The following is a 21,522-nucleotide window of genomic DNA, read 5'->3' as shown; positions in this document are numbered from 1 at the left end:
GTCGGAGGAGGTCCTCGACGACGGCGCATCGACGCAGGACGCAGATGCCGAAAAAAGTTTCCGAAGCAGCACAGCTGTGGTGATTACATGTCATAGATATGGAATACGTCGTCGGACCATCCCATCGAAAGAACGTTACCAGGTAAGAAAGTAACTTGTTCATCTCCCTCACATCCGTACTTGGTGGGAGAGCGAGCCAAGGGAGCAGAGCATCAAAAGGAGAGACCGGGGTCTGTGTCCCAAACCAAAAAGTGAGGTGTCTTCCTAGTGTTCCCATTCGGTAGGAGCGTGAACCAAGTAGGCCGAATCGTACAGCAAGAGAAGCCAGGTTCTGCGACCCGAAATCCGCACACAGCACGAGTCATCTTCCTCGTCGAAGTACTTGGTAAAGGAAAGATACCAAATCAACCCAATCAAAGAAGAGACAGTAAGAACTGTGTGTTTGAAGCTAAAGTGAGAAAGAGGCCAGGGGAAGGGAGTAATTTCCCCTGGTTGTGTTGAACTGGCAATATACTAAGAGAAGAGAGGCATTCTCCTGATTGTGAAAACCAGGGGAAGGGAGTCATTCCCCTTGGTTGTGTGGAACTTTGCTTTTTTTGTATTGTAACCTGGGAAAGGAAGCTATTCCCTTTATCTGACAAGGATAACTGTTTTGAACTTTGGCTTTTGAGTATGTTTCGCTCAGGGTCAGAGAGACATCCCTCTGGCATTGTGAAAACTTGAAGAATAAGACACTTGAAGAGGGGAGACATTCTCCAGGAACCTGATAGTGAAGAAGCTACGGGCAGTAAGGAATATTGATGTTTGAGCTGGAACTTTACCTTGTGAGCTTGAACTGCAAACTTTACTGCTGAGTAGCATTACAAATTGGAACTTTGTGTTGTGGCTGGAAAAGGAATTGAGACCTGGGCAAGGGAGTCAATCACCCGGGTAAAGATCCAGCACCACATTTGGAACTGTGGACCGCTGTCCAGAAGAAGTGAGTCCTACTTCTGGACCAAGAAGATCCACTACCTTTTTACTTTAGTATTTAGTGTAAGGGACAGAAGCAGGGCTTTTGACACAGGATGGTGGACTGTTAATTTGCACTGACATTTTGATGGCAACCTTAATTTTTTAGTTGAGGGATGTATGATGAATCCTGCGGAGTCCTCACGGAAACCCTACCTACAGTCTCCGCCCAGGTGGCATGGGAAAGGCAGCCGCTACCTGATCTTAACCGTGGGGGTGGTATTAGCCAGGAGGATCACCTGGGGGGAGAAGGGCCGCAAGGGAACAGGCGAACTCCATTGGGAGAGACAAAGTATTTGTCTTCCTCAGAGGGACAGATTTATGTAATGCCAGAAAATGTAATGTCTTGTTGTCAAGAGTGAGGTTTCCTTTCCTAAAGCTATCCGTCTTGATGGTTGTGAAAACTGTCATAATCAATATAGGAAACTGAATCAATTGTTTATCAAGATGAAAACACCCCTTCACAAAGTTGACCACGTTTTCGATAGTGAAAACTTTTGCAGTCAACAGGGGAATGAGAAATGTTGACATCAGAACATTAACATCGTAAATTCTGATAAAACAAATTTTCTTTTAAATCTGACCCAATCATTGAGCCTTTTTAAAACTCCTTTTGATAGTGTAATTAATAATAAGAGCGAAGTGAGTAATGTTAAAACAATATTCAGACTAAAAGAGGAACTTTGAACATTGGGGACTTACGTCCCACAATGCCCAATGTACTGGGACGAAGAAGATGGCCTTAAAGGCACTAAACTGCAAGGTGCAGTCTAGTGGTTCTAACGACTCACACCTGATCAGGACTTTAAGTATATAAGGCCCCCTCGTGTGCCCACCATTAGAAGTAGGGGAAGCAGGAGGTGGAGTAGTTGCTGTGACTCAACGTTGCAGTAGCAGCTGCAGAAGGAGTGTGTAGACGCCGGAGCTGTCGCTATCTATAGAGCAGATGACGGTCCCAAGAGAGTCTCCTACTCTGGTAACTTTGAATGCAGAGGTTGCGCAGCTGGAAGCGCTTCTGTGAAAAGCTTTCCCCATTGTACATTGTGCTCCGGTAGCCGGACAGCACGGGAGTGTCACTGGAACAAAGAACGCTCTATAACTGACCGGCTGGAACACGGGACATGAAACAAAACAGTTAGCCGTAGAGAAGGAGGTGAGAGAAGCAGAAGGCACTGTGGCAGCGGAGCGAGCGGACACACATACAGCAACCAGTGAGTTCACCAACATTGGGTAACCCCAGTATGTTCTGTAACCGCCATAGATGATAATTTTGAATACCGAACTGACTTAAAGAAATTAAAATGGCAGAATAAGAACTTTGTGAACAGACAAGAAGGTTATGATTGTACTTCTAAAGTTTACAAGAACCAATATTGCTGAAGCCAAGAGAGAAATATTCAGAAACAAACTAATTATAACCCCTATTGCCAGAGTGAGAAATGGCAATAGTTAAGAGACATAAACAAGTATTGTCTAAGCCAAAGAAGAGCAAGTTTGATAGAAAGCCATTATCAGCATTTGGTGGATTTAAGAGTGGGAAAACAAGAGTGACAGGAGAGCTACCTTCCTAGTACAAAGCAATCAGGAAGAGAGGAGTGTAACTTGCATTGCATGTGGCAATCACAAAGGGTGGAACGAATAGCACCAATGTGTTTCCTGTCTTCCCATAAATAGTAGTTACTGTTGATTTATTTGAAAGTCAAAGGCTTTATCAAATGGTTTGAAGTGAACTTCACCATAGAAGTGCTTATATTAGTGTTAGGAGCTTTTTGTCCTGGAGAGTTTACCAGGTTAAGGGATTTCTGGTGGTAGTCTTGGCAGGTGTGTGGACCAGGAAGAAGTCATTGAAGTCCTGCATTGTGGTTAAAGGTTGTGAAGAAGAGGAAGTGATAAAACCACAAAGTATTGTGTGAACTGCTGAAAAATCAAAAACATTGTTGTTGATACAAATAAAAAGTGGAAGTGTTTTGATTCCTAAGGAGAAGATTTTTGAACTGTTGTTTAAAAGCCAAGTAGAAGTCTTTTGGAGCAAGAAGAACTTTATAATTGAAACTCGGTTACAAACCAGAACTTTTCTATTCTGATTGAAAATCCTGCTTCGAATCTGGGAAGGGGGATCCAACCCAGGTTACAAGGATATACATTTATTGGGTCTGTGTTGAACTTAATTGTTATTTGTGTTATAATCGAAGTGGTATATATTTCCTTATTTTGTTGGATGTATGTTGAAGTGTGAGGGCCAGATTCCCTTTACTAGTTTGTTTCCTTTATTTTACTTTGCTAGGCAGGGAATCCTCGTTAGGTTAGGGATGGTGAGGTGTTTATCTAAACCATTTGAGTGAATAAAATGGCATGTTGTGAAAAACCTTTACCGAGTTGTCCGCCTCACATTTCTGACTCCTAACACAGGCCAACCCCTTTTATAGTTAGGGCAAGCTAGATTTTCCCCTTTAGTTACTGGTATAATAAAGGTTTATGCAACCAATCATGCCACTTGTGCGTCAGTCTCTTCCTTCGGCACCCTTACATATGGGACTTTAAAACTCGATTTAATGTGATTGTGTATTTGGAACCTACTGGCGTTGTTAACCTGGGAGTATGTTGGGTTTGTTAAACTGGGAAAATTCTGCGATATCAAACTAGGAATATACAAGTGCCGGAGAGGATTTATAAGGGGTTGGATTGCTGGTGATGGTCAAGGTTCAGTACTAGTTTATAGTAAGGTTAGATGGCCTGTGGTCTGAAACTCAGACCTGAGGCTCTGTTCAAATGCTCCTTAGTGAAACTAGGCTCAGAAGACTCCTGTGGTGCAAGAGTCCATTTCTGCATCTAGATCTGATTCCTGAGACCAGTTATTTTTCTCTGTCTCGATCGGCAACAGACTGAACCCCCAGGGCATGGTAATCCCGTTGTCAAGGACAGTCTGATTCTTCCAAATCTGTCAGAGATAGATTTTCAGGCTGACCTTATAGCGTGATCCTACCCTTTCCAAGGGCAACCTCTCTTGAATTGTTCAGAATACAATACTCATACGAGATACATTCAATTCTCTTTCGGGCTCGTTAGAGCCGCTCGCCTGCTTGAGTTTCTTTCTTTGAATATTTTTCATGGTTTTGCACCCGTGCAATATCTGTAGGTCACCTATTGCTTTCAGGGGTCTGGGGGGCCTCTGAGTCAGCAGTCTTCGTAGTTAGGCTGCTCGGCAAGTGTCTTTTGTGTCATTTGTAGGATTGTCCATCCCAACAGGTCTGGAGTTCGGCTCATGGCTAGCCACTCCTCTCTTAGCTCTCTTCTTTGTCAAATGTTCCTTTGGTTTCATTAGTTGACTTGCCACTTCCACCTGGTCTGACTTATGGCTCCCAGCAAGCAAACCTTTAACTTGCTGCACTCTGGTTCATCACAATCTGCAGTCTTGGGCCCTGCCTGTCTCCAGCTCCTAGGCCATAAAGCTCTGAAGTGCCTCAACCTTGGTCCCTTTTCTCTCTAAACCTCAATGACTCTGCCTTTCGCTTCCTGCCCCCCCCCATCGAATCCCCCATTGATAATTTGGCCTTGTTGGCTTTGCCAATGCTGAATAGTTTTTAGGAATCTGCCTTTCAACCTTTTCCTTTGACCCCACCCCTCATCAGCTGCCGGTACGTGCTTCTCTTGTCTTCTCTGCCTACTTCCCTGCTTCCTCCTGATTGTTCCCTTCTCATATTCTTTCCACTCCCTGTTCTCTTCTCTTTCCACCAGCTCTTCAACTCTTTCCTTCTGCGCTGCTTCACACCTCCTCCATCCTCCTCATCTTGCCATCCTAATGTCATTTGCTCTCTCCACTCCTGCTCACCTTAACACAGTTCTCTACTCTTGCTCGCCCCTAACTCTAACTCCTAACCCAACGTCCAACTCCTTTTTATACTCTGGGCCACAGGGTGATGGGTTCAGGTGGGGCACCTGCGGGAGTGATTACTTGCTTTTTAGGATTTGTCTGCGATGTTGGTACCTGCCCCCAATCCAGTGTAGCTAGGATGCTCTCATCGAAGTTATGTAACCCGAAGTCTGTGGGCTGCTGGTGTAACGTCGAAATCTGCTCAGCCGTCGAAAAATGCTTAGGGTGCTACTGCGCATGCACTGTGTTGGTGCGCATGCGCAGTAACGACTGTCAGGAAAGCATTTTTCGACGGGCAATTTCGCCCAGGATAGTGCATTTTCCGAGGTTAAACGGCCTGTGAAGAGATCTCCGTCCCTCCCAGGGAGATGCAGAGTGAGAGGGAGGCAAATCCACTCTGCAGAGGCGACGCCGTTTCCTCCCCTCCTTTTAACCCTTCAGCTGAGGGTGGGGGAGTGCTTATGCAGAGCATTCGGGTCCCGTTCTGGTTTGGCATCGACACCTGTTCTTGCAAAAGGAAAGTAAAGTGGCTGAGGACCGCATAATTTATGAAATAAAGCGTATTCCATGTTGCGAAACAGGTTCAAGGCTGTTTGGCTAAAATGAACTGGGGAGGGGTAGCTGTTAAGCGCATGTTGTGCGTTTCAGGTTACTCAGCACAAAACAAGATAATGCAACTGTGGGGACATCACGTGATCGCGGGAGCGTGTTCTCGCGAGATCTCGATACACGGGATCTCGCGAGCCCACGCTCCGCGGGAAAACGTTCCCGCTTCAGAGTTGGCGCCCTGCCAGCTAGAGCGGTCGTACAGGAGCGCTGCTCCTGATTACACAAAAAGGAGAATCAACTCCAGAACCATCACTACAGCTCATAGGGCATAACACCACAGCCACTGGAGGCTTCATGGGGGCCCTATGAGTTTACGGCGTGCCACCGGTGAGCACAACCCTTCCACAGTGAAGTAACTGGGGAAGCACAGGACCTGGTCAGTTTCCCTGCCCCTGCTCGTGCCCCTGCCCCTGGCCCCGCTGTCCCTGCCCCTGCCCCGTAGACCAGAAAGCATTTTCTGACGGGTTAATGCACTGCCCTGCACAACATAGGGTTAAAATAAATAATATGTCCTGTAAATAAATAATATGCCCTGTGGAAACATAGGGTTCATGTAGCAATGCCCCTGCCCGTGCTCGTGCCCCTGGCCCCGCTGTCTCTTCCCTGCCCCGTAGACTAGAAAGCATTTTCTGACGGGTTAATGCACTGCCCTGCACAACATAGGGTTAAAATAAATAATATGCCCTGTGGAAACATAGGGTTAATGTAGCACTGCCCCTGCCCCTGCCCGTGCCCCTGCCCCATAGACCAGAAAGCATTTTCTGACGGGTAAGCAAAATCCGACCTTACAGTACCGTCGGATTTTGCTTTGCCATTGAAATTCACGCATGCGCAGTAGCAGCCTAAGCATTTTTCGACGATGAGCAGAATTCGACGTTACACCGGTATAATGTGTCGGAGGCCATCTTAAAATCAGGCGGCTTTGTCATGGAAGCCGTCTAATTTCCCCACTGCTTTTCCCAGCGCTATCTCTTCTGGCTATTGCAGTCTATTCTGCCTTTTTGTGTGTCTGGTTTCAAGGTAAGTGGCAATTCACGATTGGCTTTAGGAATTGCAAGCACAAGCCAGCCACTCCTCTCAGAATCTCTTCCGGGTTCGTGGTCTCTGCTTGCACACTGGGCTAGCGAGTGCCCGAAGTCTTCTGCTACCTACCGGATATGCGTTTGTCTAAGAAGGGATGGCCTGTAGATCCTCAGTGAAAGTGGGGGTGGTCCTTTGGGGATCAACCACTACCAGGGGGGTGAATATCAGGTAGTGTGTTTCCTCTGAGCCCAATGCTCCACACACCAAACGTGGGACTTTATCATAGAACATTCTGGTTATTTACAAACTCGCAATGTCAGGCTGAGTATTCTTGGATTTTGCAAACTGGAGGTAAACATGGATTTTGTAGACTAGGCATATTCTATACAGGTATTGACAAACTTTGAGTGTATCCAGCCGGTGGAAAATGGGAATATACTAGGATTGTGAAACGGATAATATGCGGGTTGGATAAGCTAAGTATATACTGCAATTGTGCAAACTGGCAATTTACTGAGAATGTTCAATCTAGAAGCACGTTTGGACGGGAAATAAATGGAATCTTCCAAACTGTAAATTTGCTAGAATTGTCTCACAGTAGACTGGCAGAGTAATGGGAGTGTCTGCTGGAACTGTCCCAGCTATGCATACATTGGTATTCTAAACACAACACAAAGAGAATATTAGAATTGTCTTTACTGAGCGAAAAGATTGTCAAACTAGTAATATAATACTGTTAATCTCCATACTCAAAACACACCAAGATTGTTAAAGTAGGAGTATACTTTGAGACCGAGTAAGTAAGTTGTCCATGCCAAGAGGGGATGGGGATCCCTCTCAGCCTGGGGTGGGAGGCCCACCAGGGTGGAAATCAGAGCCAGTCCTACCCCCAGAGGAAGAAGGTGGCAGCAGGGAGGGCCGCAGTCCCTGCCCCTTCTTATGGTGCTAGTATGCTTCTGCAAAGTACCATTGTCAGTTACCCCATACCTGTCTCGCATGATGCTGGACAGTTTCTTGTTGACTCTTGTAGAAAACTATAGGTTCCAGCATGCACTGTAGACCAAGAGTTGCAGTGGAACCACACACCCAAACCGGCAATCGATGTCACAACGCAATGCAACACAGAAAAACAAAGCGGATACCAGCGTGTAATTTTAATTGTAATTAGTTATTTGTAACACACTTAATACCCAGAGGTTTCTAAGCACGGATCCGGGGATCGAACCTGTGTTGCTCTGCGTCGTCTTGCTACCAAGACGAGCGTGTTGCCCCTGAGCTATCCTCCCAAGACACAGTGAGCACCCAAATTCTTCATCAAAACATGACGCTCACCTTTTATGGAGACGCAGAGCGGCTCCCCAGCCAGACCAACGGGCCAAGACACTTCACATGAACTGGGACATGAACTCTTGAACTCAGCTCAGTGGGCCGCCATTGCCAAACCAGGACGACCTGCACACAAGAAAGGGGCAGGTCTTCGACCCCCTTAATGCCTTTTGCCTATTGTACCATGTCGGGGAGGAGGGGCTGAAGAATAGTACGATATTGGCCGAAGGAACTAGCAAGGAGAGGAGAGCCAATGGAGTGAAAGTGGGGAAGAATAAAAGGAGACCCAGGCAGCATGAAGTTGTGGGTTGTTCGGGTGACGTCAGCGGAGGCAGAGGAAGACCATGTGGAGGAAGGATGGTGCAGAGGAGCATGGATGCAGATTATTCGAGCTGTGTGCAAGGTGAGGTATTGGTTGGTGAGAGGAAGTGGCACTTGGAGTTGACTGAGCATGTTTATGCATCGAGTGGCATGGGAGAGTAGGGAGTGAGCAAAAAGGTGGCAGAGAGTGAATGAGGGAATTATTGGGGGAGCGGGAGTGGGTGGAGTAGTAGCAGTGTGAGGAGAGAAGTATAGCTCTGGGGAGGGGAGATTTTTAGTGGTGTTGTAAGGGGGGGGAGCAGTGGTGGTGTGGAGGAGGGAGAGAGAGGGTTGGTAAGAAGAAGATCGGAAGGTGGTAGTGAAAGGAACATTGGTGGGATAGTGAAGGAAGCAGCAGGGCGAGAGAAGAGAGACAGTGGTTGGAGATGGAGGGAGAAGATTAGCAGGAGGAACGGAGAGTGGCAGAGGTATAGGGAGAGGAACATCAGGGCGTGGAACAATAAGAGAGAGTCGGGCGAAAACACAAACCTTGAGGTACATCACATTGCGGAGTCTTTGAGTAGGGACCCGGTTTGCATTTAGGCCACCAGATGAAGTTAGACAACATTTAGAATAGTACGGGTTACCGAACTCTAGCGGCCAGCCTGAAGGTCAGGGACGCCTGGCTTAGGTCGGACTTGTTCATCCCTTGGTTAGACAGAGAGGGACAGCCCTTCAAGGGCACTTTTCTACAAATCAAAATAAAAACCCTTGAACCGTCGCTGGGAGCTGGTGTGTTCTTGAGCCCATCTGCGACAGCTAGCATTGCACAAACATTGAATAGACCGGATTGTTCACCTGGGAGTATTCTTGTACTGTACAACCACAAAAGATACTGCTAATGTCATAGTGCAGCTAGGACACTGTGAGCAACAGAGGTTTAGTAAACTAGGAGCATACTGTGCTTGTCAAACCGGGATCTGCTGGGACTGTGCAAAGTGGAACTACACTGGCACTCTTGGCAGGTGTGCCTGGTACTACTTTTAATGCAGTCATACGGTGCAGGTTCCTTCACCATAGAATGGCAAGGGTTACGCCTGTTTAAGTGCTGCCCCAGTGAAAGAATTTCCGCCAGAGCCGACACAATGATCACACTTACTATAGTGATCATTCTGGTGCCTATCACTAGTGCAAATTGTGTCATTACATCAGGCCTAAGACCATCCATACTTGTTCATTTTGCTGGGTCTACAAATGGAAACCCAGGTGCATTGGCCTAGTTTGTGCAGGCTTATTGCTGACAGGAATTGAGTGAGTGTAGGGCCAGCTTATTGACCAGATGTGTGACTGTGTTAGTGCCAGATCGAGCACTAGTGTTTATATGGTCATTGTGCCAGTGCTTCAACCGTGCAAATGTAGACATTGCACCAGTGGAATAAATCACTAATTTAATTATTTCAGCAGCACTATGAACAACTCAGAACCATTCACTGCTTCAGCACTAACACTAATGCACTTAAGTGATTGCCTGGCATTATGGCAAGTAATATACTGTGAGAAACCTAAGGGCGTCCTCACATCTGCTCCGCTTGAGTCCTCTCTTCCTCTCAGGTGGCCAGGGAAAGGCCATCGCTCTTGGATCCCGACCCTGGGGGTGGAGAAGCGAGGGAGGATCACCTGGGTGAGGGTCTTTGGGGATTGGGAATGAGAAATCCTCAGGTGAGACACGGTATTCCACATTTCTCTTTCAGGGAGAACCCTATATCCCAGAGATAGTTGTGGGGTATTGCCATCCCTGTCACACTGAGCCGTAAAAAGCCCAAAGATGCTATCACTCTAGAAGCACCAGAAAGAGGGTGAAGAAGAGAGGGATTAAGAATAAAACAGGAGAGACATGGTATCCCCTTTCCCTAAGGAAGACCAACCTCATGCTTCCCCAGCCTTTATAGTCTATTGAAAGCCAGCTCCCCTCATTTCCCCACATGTGACATCAGACAGTACTGGAACGGGGAAGAGGCGACTAAGAGTGATGAGCACTACATAATTTCACCAATCTAGTACTGGGACGAGGAAGATGCCTGCAGAGTGATGCGAGGGTCAGGTATGTCCCTTTAATTATAGTCAGCCAAGCCCAATTGAGAATCTACACCTGAACCTGTCAAGTGGTTGCAGGTGTATAGAAGGCGGGCCAGAGAACAGCAAGTAGTAGAGCAACAGGGAGGTCTTTGTGGGAGAGACCAGCAGGGGACCCTTTTTAAGGGGAGGCAGCCATGGTGGGACCAGAAAAGGAGTCAGTACGCCGGCCGATATTCCAGAGGACTTGTGGGGCTCAAGGCAAGTGGGCTGTGCAGTTGCCACAGGTGTGGGAGCCTCCGCGATAGAGAGCCAGCAGCAGAAGCTGGCAGCGGGCAAGGAGAATAGATGATGCTGTCCACGTCCGTTCAGAAGCATTTGAATTCACAGCGTGCAGAAGACAACACCCGGCATGCGAGTGGGGCTCGCAAAGGCTGGCCCGCCGGTCTCGCAAGCAGAGAGGAAGCAGCAGGATCTGCCGGAAGGAGATGCAGAGAGCCGGTGAGTGTCGGGGAGAGCACTCGAACACTGGGGTGCTCCTAGCGTACGGCATATAAGTAACGGTCCTTGAAAGTAAGCACAACAAATGCATGTTGAATACGGAACTGAATGGAAACTTGAAATTAATCATGATGAATGCATATTGAACACCGAATTGAATGAAACCTTGAAGTTAAGCATATGAAATACAGAATGGAAGAAAACTTTATGGGCAAAGCAAATATCAGAGGACAGCTAAGTGCCTATGTGAAAGCAAACTACGGAAGAAGGTGCAAGTGTGAAAGATTGCCATAGAAAGCTGCGGTATGAGCATACCCCCCTTCCACCCGAAGTGACCTTTTATGAGTGAATGCAGTGCGGCATGGCTAAAGAATGGCAAGAGGTGTGTGACCCGTGATGGCAGAGCTAAGAGGCTTATAAGGAGAAGCAAGAGGAGTGTAAAACTGCACTTAAAGCCAAGAGGCCGACAAAGAGGAACTAAGTGAAGGTGACTTGGTACATAGGGGCAAGTACAGAAGAACCTGTGTGGGCTGGAGAGCCTAGGGATCCTGGTTGCGCGACCTGTGATGGGTGGACCGTGCGGTCTGACAACTGCGCCTAGACCAGTGAGCCGTGAATGATCAAAACCAAAGACTTTGTAAGAAAAAGTGCAAGTGGAGGAGTTAAAGTCTTGGGGAAGGGAACCCTGAGACTTGAGGAACTGAACGTGTTGTTTTGAGAACGAAGCCTCAAGACCCTTCACTTTTCATCTGTGTTGCTTGGAACTTGGGGAAGGGAACACCGAGGATTGTTTGATACTGCATTGCCTACAGCTTAAGAAAGGTTATCTTGAGACTTTTGTGGAACTTTCTTGCACTTGGGGAAGGGGAGGTGAAAGAAAGCTGGAAAGCAAGCCAGGAGCTGGAAGAAGCTCAGAACTTTGAGTTAAACACCATTCCTTTTAGTAATGACATCCCTACACATGGGTTAGCTTTAGTTGTGTGGGCAAGAATAGGTGTAGGACACAGACAGACTTTTAAGTTGAACACTTTGACTCAGACTTTCCTTAGTTTTGTTCAGGTAGGGAAACCCCCCCTTAGCATAGGACACGTTATGCCTTGTACCATCCTGAGATTTGATTTAATAAAGCATTTTATTTTTGCTTTGAATCGGTTCCCTGTGTCTTGCTTCTTGATGCCTTCACAGTACATGTGCCAAAAACCTGTTCCCATTAAGAACTGCTGCCTTTAGCTTGACTGTGACAAGCTGGGCCTGGCAGTCTGGTCAACACCCCGGCCCGCCTACTTTAGAATAGCGCACACTTCCTGGGGGGCAGACTCTTAACTTGGGTGTCGTTTACAGACTGTCACATTGCCGCCTAAGCAGGTCCTACACTACTATGGGGAACATTGCCCTCTGTACTTTCTGACACCTGCAGCAGACGGTGAAACCTGCTGGAAGGCAGTAGGGGTAGCCAAGGCATGCAACACTGTTAACTGGACATAATGGTGACGGGTCATGATGTTCTAGAGATATTCCAGAAACTGGCGATGGTGTGCTAATTGGGCATAATGACTTTTTATAAGAGGGCATACTGTACACTGGTAATAATTTGATAACGCGAGATAACCTAAACTGACACTGATTGTGCTTGCTGGCTGAATCCAAAATTAAAATCATCAAACTGAGAGAATACAATTCATCTATCTAAGTAATTTGCACCTTAGAATATCTTTGCCAGCTTCATTTTATCAGGTGATCAGTTGTGCCTGCTCTCAGTCACTGCCTCAGTTTTCAATAATGATTTATAAGGAAAGAAGACTTGTAATGATGTGTTATGTGTGTCAGAGATTGTGTGATGTCACTTCCGGGCCTGTCTTTGGTGAAGGGTCCATTGGTGGTAGGGTGTCTAGTCGGGTCCTGCTGTCCACTATGTTATGATTTTCAGGGAATGACTACTCTGGTGCTGACATTCCTCTTTCACTTCCAGGAAGAGACCCCTCTGGAACTTCCCCAAATGAAGCCTAAAGCGATTGAAGACGGCAAGACGGCAACCCCGAAGTTTGGAATGCCCCTATTTGCCGGAGCCAGCCTGCCCGTAGCTAAGGCTGCTAGGGAGGATGTTCTACACATAGTGCCTTTGGCATCCGGTCCAGGGACTCCATCCCCGGCGGCACCTGGAATCCCTTCCATTTTGCAGCAAGATACCGCGAGCCTGGACCAAGAGCTCGATTTGCTGCTCAACTTGGGTGAACCTCTGAAAGAAGAAAAGGCCACCGCGTGTATGCGAGTCCCGGACAGCCCCATCCCCGATACCGCTCTGACGGTGGAAGATGCAGAGAGTGACGAAGGTGAGCTGTTCACTTGTCTGCCATCAGCTTCTTGTTGTTGTCTTTTTTGTGTTCAGAGAGTTGTGAATGGATGTATCGAGTTGTTTCTTGGAGTAATGTATAGTCGTTAAGGAATTAAAAAATGTGCGTAGATCCGACTTGTGGTGCGCTGGGTGTCCTAGAGTAGGATAAGGCTGGCTGCACCACCAAAGCCTTGAGGCTCCACTCACAACCTCAAACAATAGAAAAGAACCAAAAATGAGTGTCTCCGGGTAATTGTGCTAGCCTGAAGATAGGTAAATATAATAACACACTTCTACTCTTAATCAATTTCAATCAACACAAGATTCCCGAAGAGCTTGGTAAGCTGCGATTTAATTTGCATGTTTTTTTTTTTCTTCAGCCGAAAAGAAACATTTTCGGTGACACATACAAATTAAATCGCACCTTACCAAGCTCTTCAGGAAACTTGTGTTGATTGAAATTGATTAAGAATTTAAATGTGTTGTTGGGTTTACCTATCTTCAGGCTAGCGCAATTACCCAGAGCCACTCATTTCTGGTTATAGTCATTAAGGGTTGTCTTCTTGTTCTAGATAGACTATTTTAAGCACAAGAGTCCACTTGTGTAGAAATGCACGCTTGCTGCAGAGGTCTTTGGTGGTGCTGAAAAGGAATGACCCATTGTCCCGTTTTCTACTCTTCACCTATTGCAGGACGACGTGGTTGAGTATAATTCCCAAATCTTCCCTGGGAATTTGATGCAACCCGCTGGGTGTTGAGTAGATGGGGGATATACGTTTAAAAGGAAACCGAGTATTCTGTGTCCAGTAGCACTGAGACACAGGCCAGCCGCATGGCTGGTGGTCTGTGGCAAGACCCCGGTACCATAGAATATATCTAGTGTATAGGTACCACTGGCGCTTCGCCTCTCTACGAAAATCAATATTGTGTCTTAAGATGAATACACGTTACATACAAGAATGCCGTTGCAAAGTAAATCTTGAGAGGAGTGTTCCCGATTCGTATTGCTCTTAATTTGTGAGTTTATTCACTCCTAGTTTATCCTGCATTGAAACAGCCAACACTTGTTTCGACTCTATCTTTCTCAAGGCTAATGTGTTCAAATGATGTAACCACAATAGGTGGGCTTGAAATTGTTCATCAAATTCGACATGTCTATAGCTCTAGTGCCGTAATCCAAGGAGATTTAAAAACCTTTGTTGTTTCGCGATCTGTTTCAGTTGAGGTGTCCTGTCGGAAATCCCCTTATTAGCGGCCCGCACGTGTTTGTGAGCGAATAAACTCACAAAGCAAGAGCAATACGAATCTGGAACATGCCTTTCAAGATTTACTTTGCAACTGCATTCTTGGATATAACGTGTATTCACCTTAGACACAGTATTGATTCTCCTACAGAGGCTAAGCGCGAAGTGCCAGTGGTACCTATACACTAGAGAGGGATACAATGTAGGGGGGTTATTGAATCAGTCATCCGGCTGCACACGAAGGCAGCTGGAATCTTCAGGCAGTAAACGGTGGGTAGACTTAGTAGCGTCATGCCCGGTCACTGTAGGCTCTCAGTCCAAAGGCTTCCGCCCCCCCCCCCCACCCTTTCCAACCATTTGGTTGATTCAGTCCGCAAAGTCTGGTGCTCCCGCATCGTCATGGTGATATTCCCCCGCGTTTTCCATCGGGCATCTGTGAGCAGCTCTCTTGCAATATCGGCCAACACATAATGCACCCTTTGCTCTGATGCCGTACCCGTTATCCCATCGAGTGACCTCCTCTTGATTTATTCATTTGCCTTTGCTGATGAACCTAAAGAGAAAGCAACTGCACTGCTCCACTCTTTCCGCACTGGGGCGCTAGACAGAAACCATGCTGTATGAGGATGCGTTAAAGCTCCTCCAGGCTTCTGCAGGCGGCGCTCGTACAGTGTTGTATTGGCAAGCACGTACGATATGGCCCTCCAAATTAGGAGCAGCCATGAAAGCTTTCTTCGGGTACAAACCGGGGTACAGTAGGGTTTAGCTTCATAACATCCATTGTCTACTTTGTGGCTGTTTAATGTCATTCTGATGTTATTTATGAAACATTCACACTTGTCATGTTCTCTATTGTTAGAGTTGGACCCTCCCAAGGCATTCTGGAGGCTGTAGTCAAAAATCTTCTTTTCTAAGGAAGATGATTTCTGCTTTAAATAAATACCATGGCAAGGCCAGGGATTGCCACTCCACCCACCCAGTGGGGCGCACCTCGGGTAACAGTGGGATCCATCCTGTGGCTGTGGCTCGACCCTCTCATACAGCTAGATGGGGAGTCCCTCCACCCGCCACACAGCTCAGACTTTGTTTGCTACTGTAGCCAACCCAACCCTGTCACATGTCGCTACCAATATAGCCACCACCACTATCACCAAAGACATAAACCCACCTTCCATTAACAGCTCCACACCTGCATCTCCATCCTCTAATCACCCAACCACCCTTGCAATGACATGCCCACACTCCACCCATTTCCCTGCTCCACCCCCAAACTGCAGACAGTCCTTTCACCACTCTCCAGCCGCAACCCCACCACGCACATGCATTCCGAATCAATGGCTTACTGCACCCTCCCCACATACACCTAGTCCCCAGTGTGCCCCGACACAATGTCGCCTTCCACCCATACTTCCACAGACACCTCTCCAGCACCCCCAAATGCCACCCCACCGGTCACAGGCCTGTGGGTGGAAAGGAAGCAAGGAAAGAGGATGGACGAGGAGTTGGGGGGGCAGGTCTAGTGGTACAAGTTACAAACTTTGCAACCAGAAAATCCGAGTTCTAATGCCATCGCCCTTACGTGTCACGAACCGTGCCATCTTGGGCTAGCTACGGTCTCCTCCTGTTTGTTTTTGTCCTAAATGTGGCAGTGTTCAGAAAGAACACCACATTAACCCACTGACTGCCAGCACCCTCAGAGACCGTGGCTACTATAAAGAAAAACAAAGCGTGGTCACTGAAACTGGAGGGGAGATGACACCCAGATCGCCATCTTAATTTAGGACGTATATAGACGTCCTTAGGTAAAACGAAGTAGTGCTGGGAATCCTGTCCACAGTGACACAGAGGCAGTGAAACGTGTAGAGAGTCTGTCTCTGACTGTTGTTTTGCCCCTTGGGGCAAACAAAAAGTCAGGGCCAAGCCTGATTTGCATGCAGCCTTTCCCCTTCTGTAATGGCTTGGCAGGCGAAGAACGATGGTCTGGCGGGTTTCCCAGAGCGATGCCAGAGGTTAAGATTCATTCAAAACCTTCCAGCCATCACCGCTTTGTTTTTGTTAAGGTAAAACGAGACGTGCATGTCTGTCCTAAAGGTCTTCAAATGATACAACTAAAAAGGCTGGCGGAGAGAGGAGGGATCTGGTTTCGTGGGTAGGGTGCAGGCCCTGGAACTAAAACATGTGGGTTCTAATCCTGGCTTGTCACCTAGCTGACTTTATCACATCACTTAAGTTTCCTGTACTGAGGTTTCCTCATATGCCAAACGTCGGAGTTCTCGGGTCAGACGGAAATAGAATGGCAGCCTATCAGGATTTCTAAATCAAGGTTGTTTTTACATGAAGTTACCTACTCAACAAGCAAACAAAACAAAGGTCCTTTTGGGGCCGGGGGAGGGGGGGGGTGATTTGGGAGAGGACATAAGTATAAATGAACACACAGAAAGGTCCCAAATGGCTACCCTTCGATGTTGCAAAAACTGGGTCTCGGGTCTCACGGTTACCAGACAGAGTGAGACGTCATCTTTATAAACATATATCAAAAGATGAGGAGGGTCGGGTGTATACAAAAATATGAAATGTATTCAGAAAACATAATAAAACTCAGACCACCCGGTCATGAGAGTTAACACACAAGAGCTAATACAAGATCAAGAATACATTTCATGTGTGATCATGAGTTGAGCCTACAATAGTAGTGTCAGAGAGGAAGAATAGCTTCTCTACATATGCTTAGCTATGGCACAGAATGAAGGTGATGTTAGTAACCAGTGGGTGCCCCATCTTCATGCATGTGTGTCAACTTCATATATGCATCAGCCCCCACATAGATAGAAGTGTCGACAGTCTAGGTCTGTTTCCAGCCTTGCAGTTTCAACACAAACACAACCTTGGTGTCACTAGTACAACACATAAGTAGTGCTACAAGGCTTTCCTCCGGACACACAGGGCCTCCTTGGAGTAGAATATTATTGTATCTTGATTCACATTTGCTGCATACAGGATTCTAAAAAACAGACATACACAGTATATTTCATACTATTTTTTTGACCGACCAAGCAATATTATGCTAGAACAAGAAGTGAAAAAACCGCTCTCTAGGTTCCCAAGCTCACCCAGCATCACTATATTTAGATGCACATTGCTTCTATTTGATGTTAGCATTTCTAATCATTTGAGAACTCTATTTCTCTAATTCATAGTTTCTTTATTTTCCCTCCTAAAACCTTAGTTTTAGCATTACTTCATTTCATTTCTAAGTATAGAGTGAAGTATATTTTACATTCCATTGATTGATTTCTTTACTCAATGAACACTCGTTTTCTTATGGTAAAACATTTTGTTTTTTATGGTAAAACATTACTAACATCACCTTCATTCTCTGTCATAGCTAAGCATATATAGAGAAGCTATTCTTCCTCTCTGACACTACTATTGTAGGCTCAACTCATGACCACACATGAAATGAATTCTTGATCTTGTATTAGCTCTTGTGTGTTAACTCTCATGACCGGGTGGTCTGAGTTTTATTATGTTTTCTGAATAAATTTCATATTTTTGTATACACCCGACCCGCCTCATCTTTTGATATATGTTTATAAAGATGACGTCTCACTCTGTCTGGTAACCGTGAGACCCAGTTGTTGCAAAATCGAAGGGTAGCTATTTGGGACCTCTCTGTGTGTTTCTACATTAATGTGCTGTATTAAATGAAAACATACTGGACAGGAGAAGAAAGAGGGCACACGCTGCCTAGCAATGAAGTTGCCCACTTTAGATCCAGGAAAACCCAGATTCCAATTCAGACTTCCCCATGTAACCACCATTTGTGACCTTGGGCACATCACTGAATGCCGGTATAAAGTGCAGTATTACACACCAAAATAAATGCTGAAGAGGGGATGCCCTAATGGCGAAATCCATATATGTCAAGGCCGCGAGTTCTGCATCATTAGAGAGTGCATACATTCGGTGTGGCAACTGCTACTCCTGTCACAGCAGCCAGCCTTCCAACAGCCACAATGTAACCATCTAAATGCTGGTCTATACTCCTGTCACAGCTTGCAACCTGTGCAGCCAGCCTTCCAACAGCCACAATGTAACCATCTAAATGCTGGTCAATACTCCTGTCACAGCTTGCAACCTGTGCAGCCAGCCTTCCAACAGCCAAAATGTAACCATCTAAATGCTGGTCTATACTCCTGTCACAGCTTGCAACCTGTGCAGCCAGCCTTCCAACAGCCACAATGTAACCATCTAAATGCTGGTCTATATTCCTGTCACAGCTTGCAACCTGTGCAGCCAGCCTTCCAACAGCCACAATGTAACCATCTAAATGCTGGTCTATACTCCTGTCACAGCTTGCAACCTGTGCAGCCAGCCTTCCAACAGCCACAATGTAACCATCTAAATGCTGGTCTTTACTCCTGTCACAGCTTGCAACCTGTGCAGCCAGCCTTCCAACAGCCACAATGTAACCATGCAACCTGTGCAGCCATCCTTCCAACAGCCAAAATGTAACCATCTAAATACTGGTCAATACTCCTGTCACAGCTTGCAACCTGTGCAGCCAGCCTTCCAACAGCCACAATGTAACCATCTAAATACTGGTCTATACTCCTGTCACAGCTTGCAACCTGTGCAGCCAGCCTTCCAACAGCCACAATGTAACCATCTAAATACTGGTCTATACTCCTGTCACAGCTTGCAACCTGTGCAGCCAGCCTTCCAACAGCCACAATGTAACCATCTAAATACTGGTCTATACTCCTGTCACAGCTTGCAACCTGTGCAGCCAGCCTTCCAACACCCACAATGTAACCATCTAAATACTGGTCTATACTCCTGTCAGAGCTTGCAACCTGTGCAGCCAGCCTTCCAACAGCCACAATGTAACCATCTAAATACTGGTCTATACTCCTGTCACAGTTTGCAACCTGTGCAGCCAGCCTTCCAACAGCCACAATGTAACCATCTAAATGCTGGTCTATATTCCTGTCACAGCTTGCAACCTGTGCAGCCAGCCTTCCAACAGCCACAATGTAACCATCTAAATACTGGTCTATACTCCTGTCACAGCTTGCAACCTGTGCAGTCAGCCTTCCAACAGCCACAATGTAAACTCCTGTCACAGCTTGCAACCTGTGCAGCCAGCCTTCCAACAGCCACAATGCCGTTAGGTTTTGGTAGATTTCATATATGTTGGTGCCAATTATCAATCGCTGTTTAACATCATCCTAAACATATCGGGTGCCAATAAATATTGTTTAAAAATCATGCAGCAGCCGTGATTGGGGTGCAGGATCTTGTGAGGCTCCCTTTATATGATGTCATTGAGGAATCGATGCTTATGAGTTTTTAAAAAAATAATACCACGCATCCTAATCCAGTTTCCCAGCTTCTGTAAAATGGTGTGATCTTGGGCAAATATCTTTTTCCATCAGCTTCAGCTTTCTTATCTAAACATGTAGGAATGCTTAGAAATAAACTGGATGTGGGAGAAAGTGCTATATCAGATAAAAAAGAGAGTTGAGGAAAGGAGCTGGGTGCGAGGTGTGGGGTGGTGGGAGGGTGGGCTGGGGGTGCAGGGTTTAGTGAAGTGCCAAAATGCTGACTTTGGAACTTGAAGATTTTGATCCTAATCTGGGTTTCTGTTCTTGACAAAAGTGGTTTGCCCATAGGCATATCTGTTTATCTCCATGTACTTTGATTCACTTATCTGCCAGTGGTGTTGTGTTGTTCAGATAAGAATCAAAGGTCCCCATCATTAACCCAGGGGCAAGTTAGGCAGCCCCGATACCTGTCTCATTTATTAGAGTGTAGTTTTCCTCACACTAGGCCTCTGCTCATTAGAACCCTGTTATACAAAGGTAGGCAAGCAAGACATATTTACCTCAGTGCTTGTAATTTCCCTGAAACCTGATTCCTTGGTTGGGGCAAATTTTGCACATCTGGTTGGATCAAGGCGCTTATTGATGGTTTGATATAATCCAGAAGGCAAGAATTCAAGTTGTCTCCTAGTAGCCAGCCATAAAAAAGGCACTTGCTACCTCAATTCTATACACACTGTGACGAACTGCGGGAATTCGTCCCTCATCCATGTGAGGCTAGGGAGGTGAGCCCGCTCCCCAAAACCCTCAGGGGTAGAGGCAAGTGAGAACTCACCAGGAGAGACTCCCCCCTGGGGGACAAGGACTCCCGTTCCCAAGAAGAACTCCCTAGAGAACATGCCAAAGTACCACCTTTAAGACTTCCTGATAATAAAATCTGTGAAGAAAAGGCCAATATATGTTATTGAAAACCTCCTTGATAACTCCCATTCCACTGAGACGAAGAAGAGGACGTATGGAGGAGAAGTGAATACACCAGCGAAAGAGAAAAAGGAACAGATTATTATGCAGGGGAAGCCCCATGGCTTCTAAGGTCCCAAATGGGGAGGAGCCTGGGAAAATGAAAACGCAGCCCGCAAACCTCAAATGCAGAGACATGCTGGCTAGAGAACAGCAGCAGGGATGAGACGTGCAGTGTACTACAGCTGTGTGGAACCGAGTGGCATTAGATGTGCTACTGTCGGTAGCAAGGACCCCAAATGAACTAAAGCGGAATGTATGGCGTCCCGAAGCCCAGGAGGGGAAAGATGCTGTGGCTGGTGGCGTGACCACGGGAGGTCCGTGGTGGACCAAGAGTCCAAATAACAATGCTGGGACCATTCGATACACGCCAGTACCCGACATACCAAAGCTCCATCCAAGACAAACGAAGGAAGAATAAATTGACGAAGGAAAACGAGACGCTCAGCTGAGAAGAAAGGAAGCCAATCCTCATCAAACAAGCAACCTGATGACATTGACCCTACCGACGTACGGTAACCGGGATAACGCGAGATCTGGAGGAGTGAGAGATAACGAGTATTGGAATAGTTATACTAGTCACCATCAGGAGAGAGAAACCCTAATAAGAGTGAAAAAGAGGAATACTATAACGACAATATCAATAGAAGAGATGGAGATATTTTGGTTTGGCCCCATATCTGATAAATCCAAAGAATCCCAAGAGAAATAAAAGAACGGGTCAGATCCGAGAAACCAGAGATCAAGTTGGACTGTATAGAAAAAGACCCAGGGAAGGAGACACGGAGGAACGAGGACTATGAGCTGATCAACAACCCAGAAGGTTGTGAGCTAAATCGATTAGTGAAGAAGAGAAGGAACAATCCTTATTGTAAAAGACAAGCGAAG

At 46.4% G+C, this 21,522-nt stretch overlaps 1 protein-coding gene across 1 annotated transcript in view; it reads left to right on the top strand.

Annotated features, from left to right (window-relative positions):
• AVEN (apoptosis and caspase activation inhibitor) overlaps positions 1–21,522 on the top strand; it is a 1,172,565-nt gene that overhangs the window by 1,095,086 nt on the left and 55,957 nt on the right. The window contains exon 5 of the mRNA XM_069638575.1: positions 12,684–13,044. Within this exon, the coding sequence (XP_069494676.1) occupies positions 12,684–13,044 (361 nt within the window). The remainder of the gene's footprint in view (positions 1–12,683; positions 13,045–21,522) is intronic.

This window comes from Ambystoma mexicanum, chromosome 14 (assembly GCF_040938575.1).
Source record: "Ambystoma mexicanum isolate Mex_15411 chromosome 14, UKY_AmexF1_1, whole genome shotgun sequence".
Lineage (NCBI taxonomy): Eukaryota > Metazoa > Chordata > Amphibia > Caudata > Ambystomatidae > Ambystoma > Ambystoma mexicanum.
The sequence above is the reverse complement of the archived record's forward strand: the minus strand, read 5'-3'. Positions and strand labels throughout refer to the sequence as shown.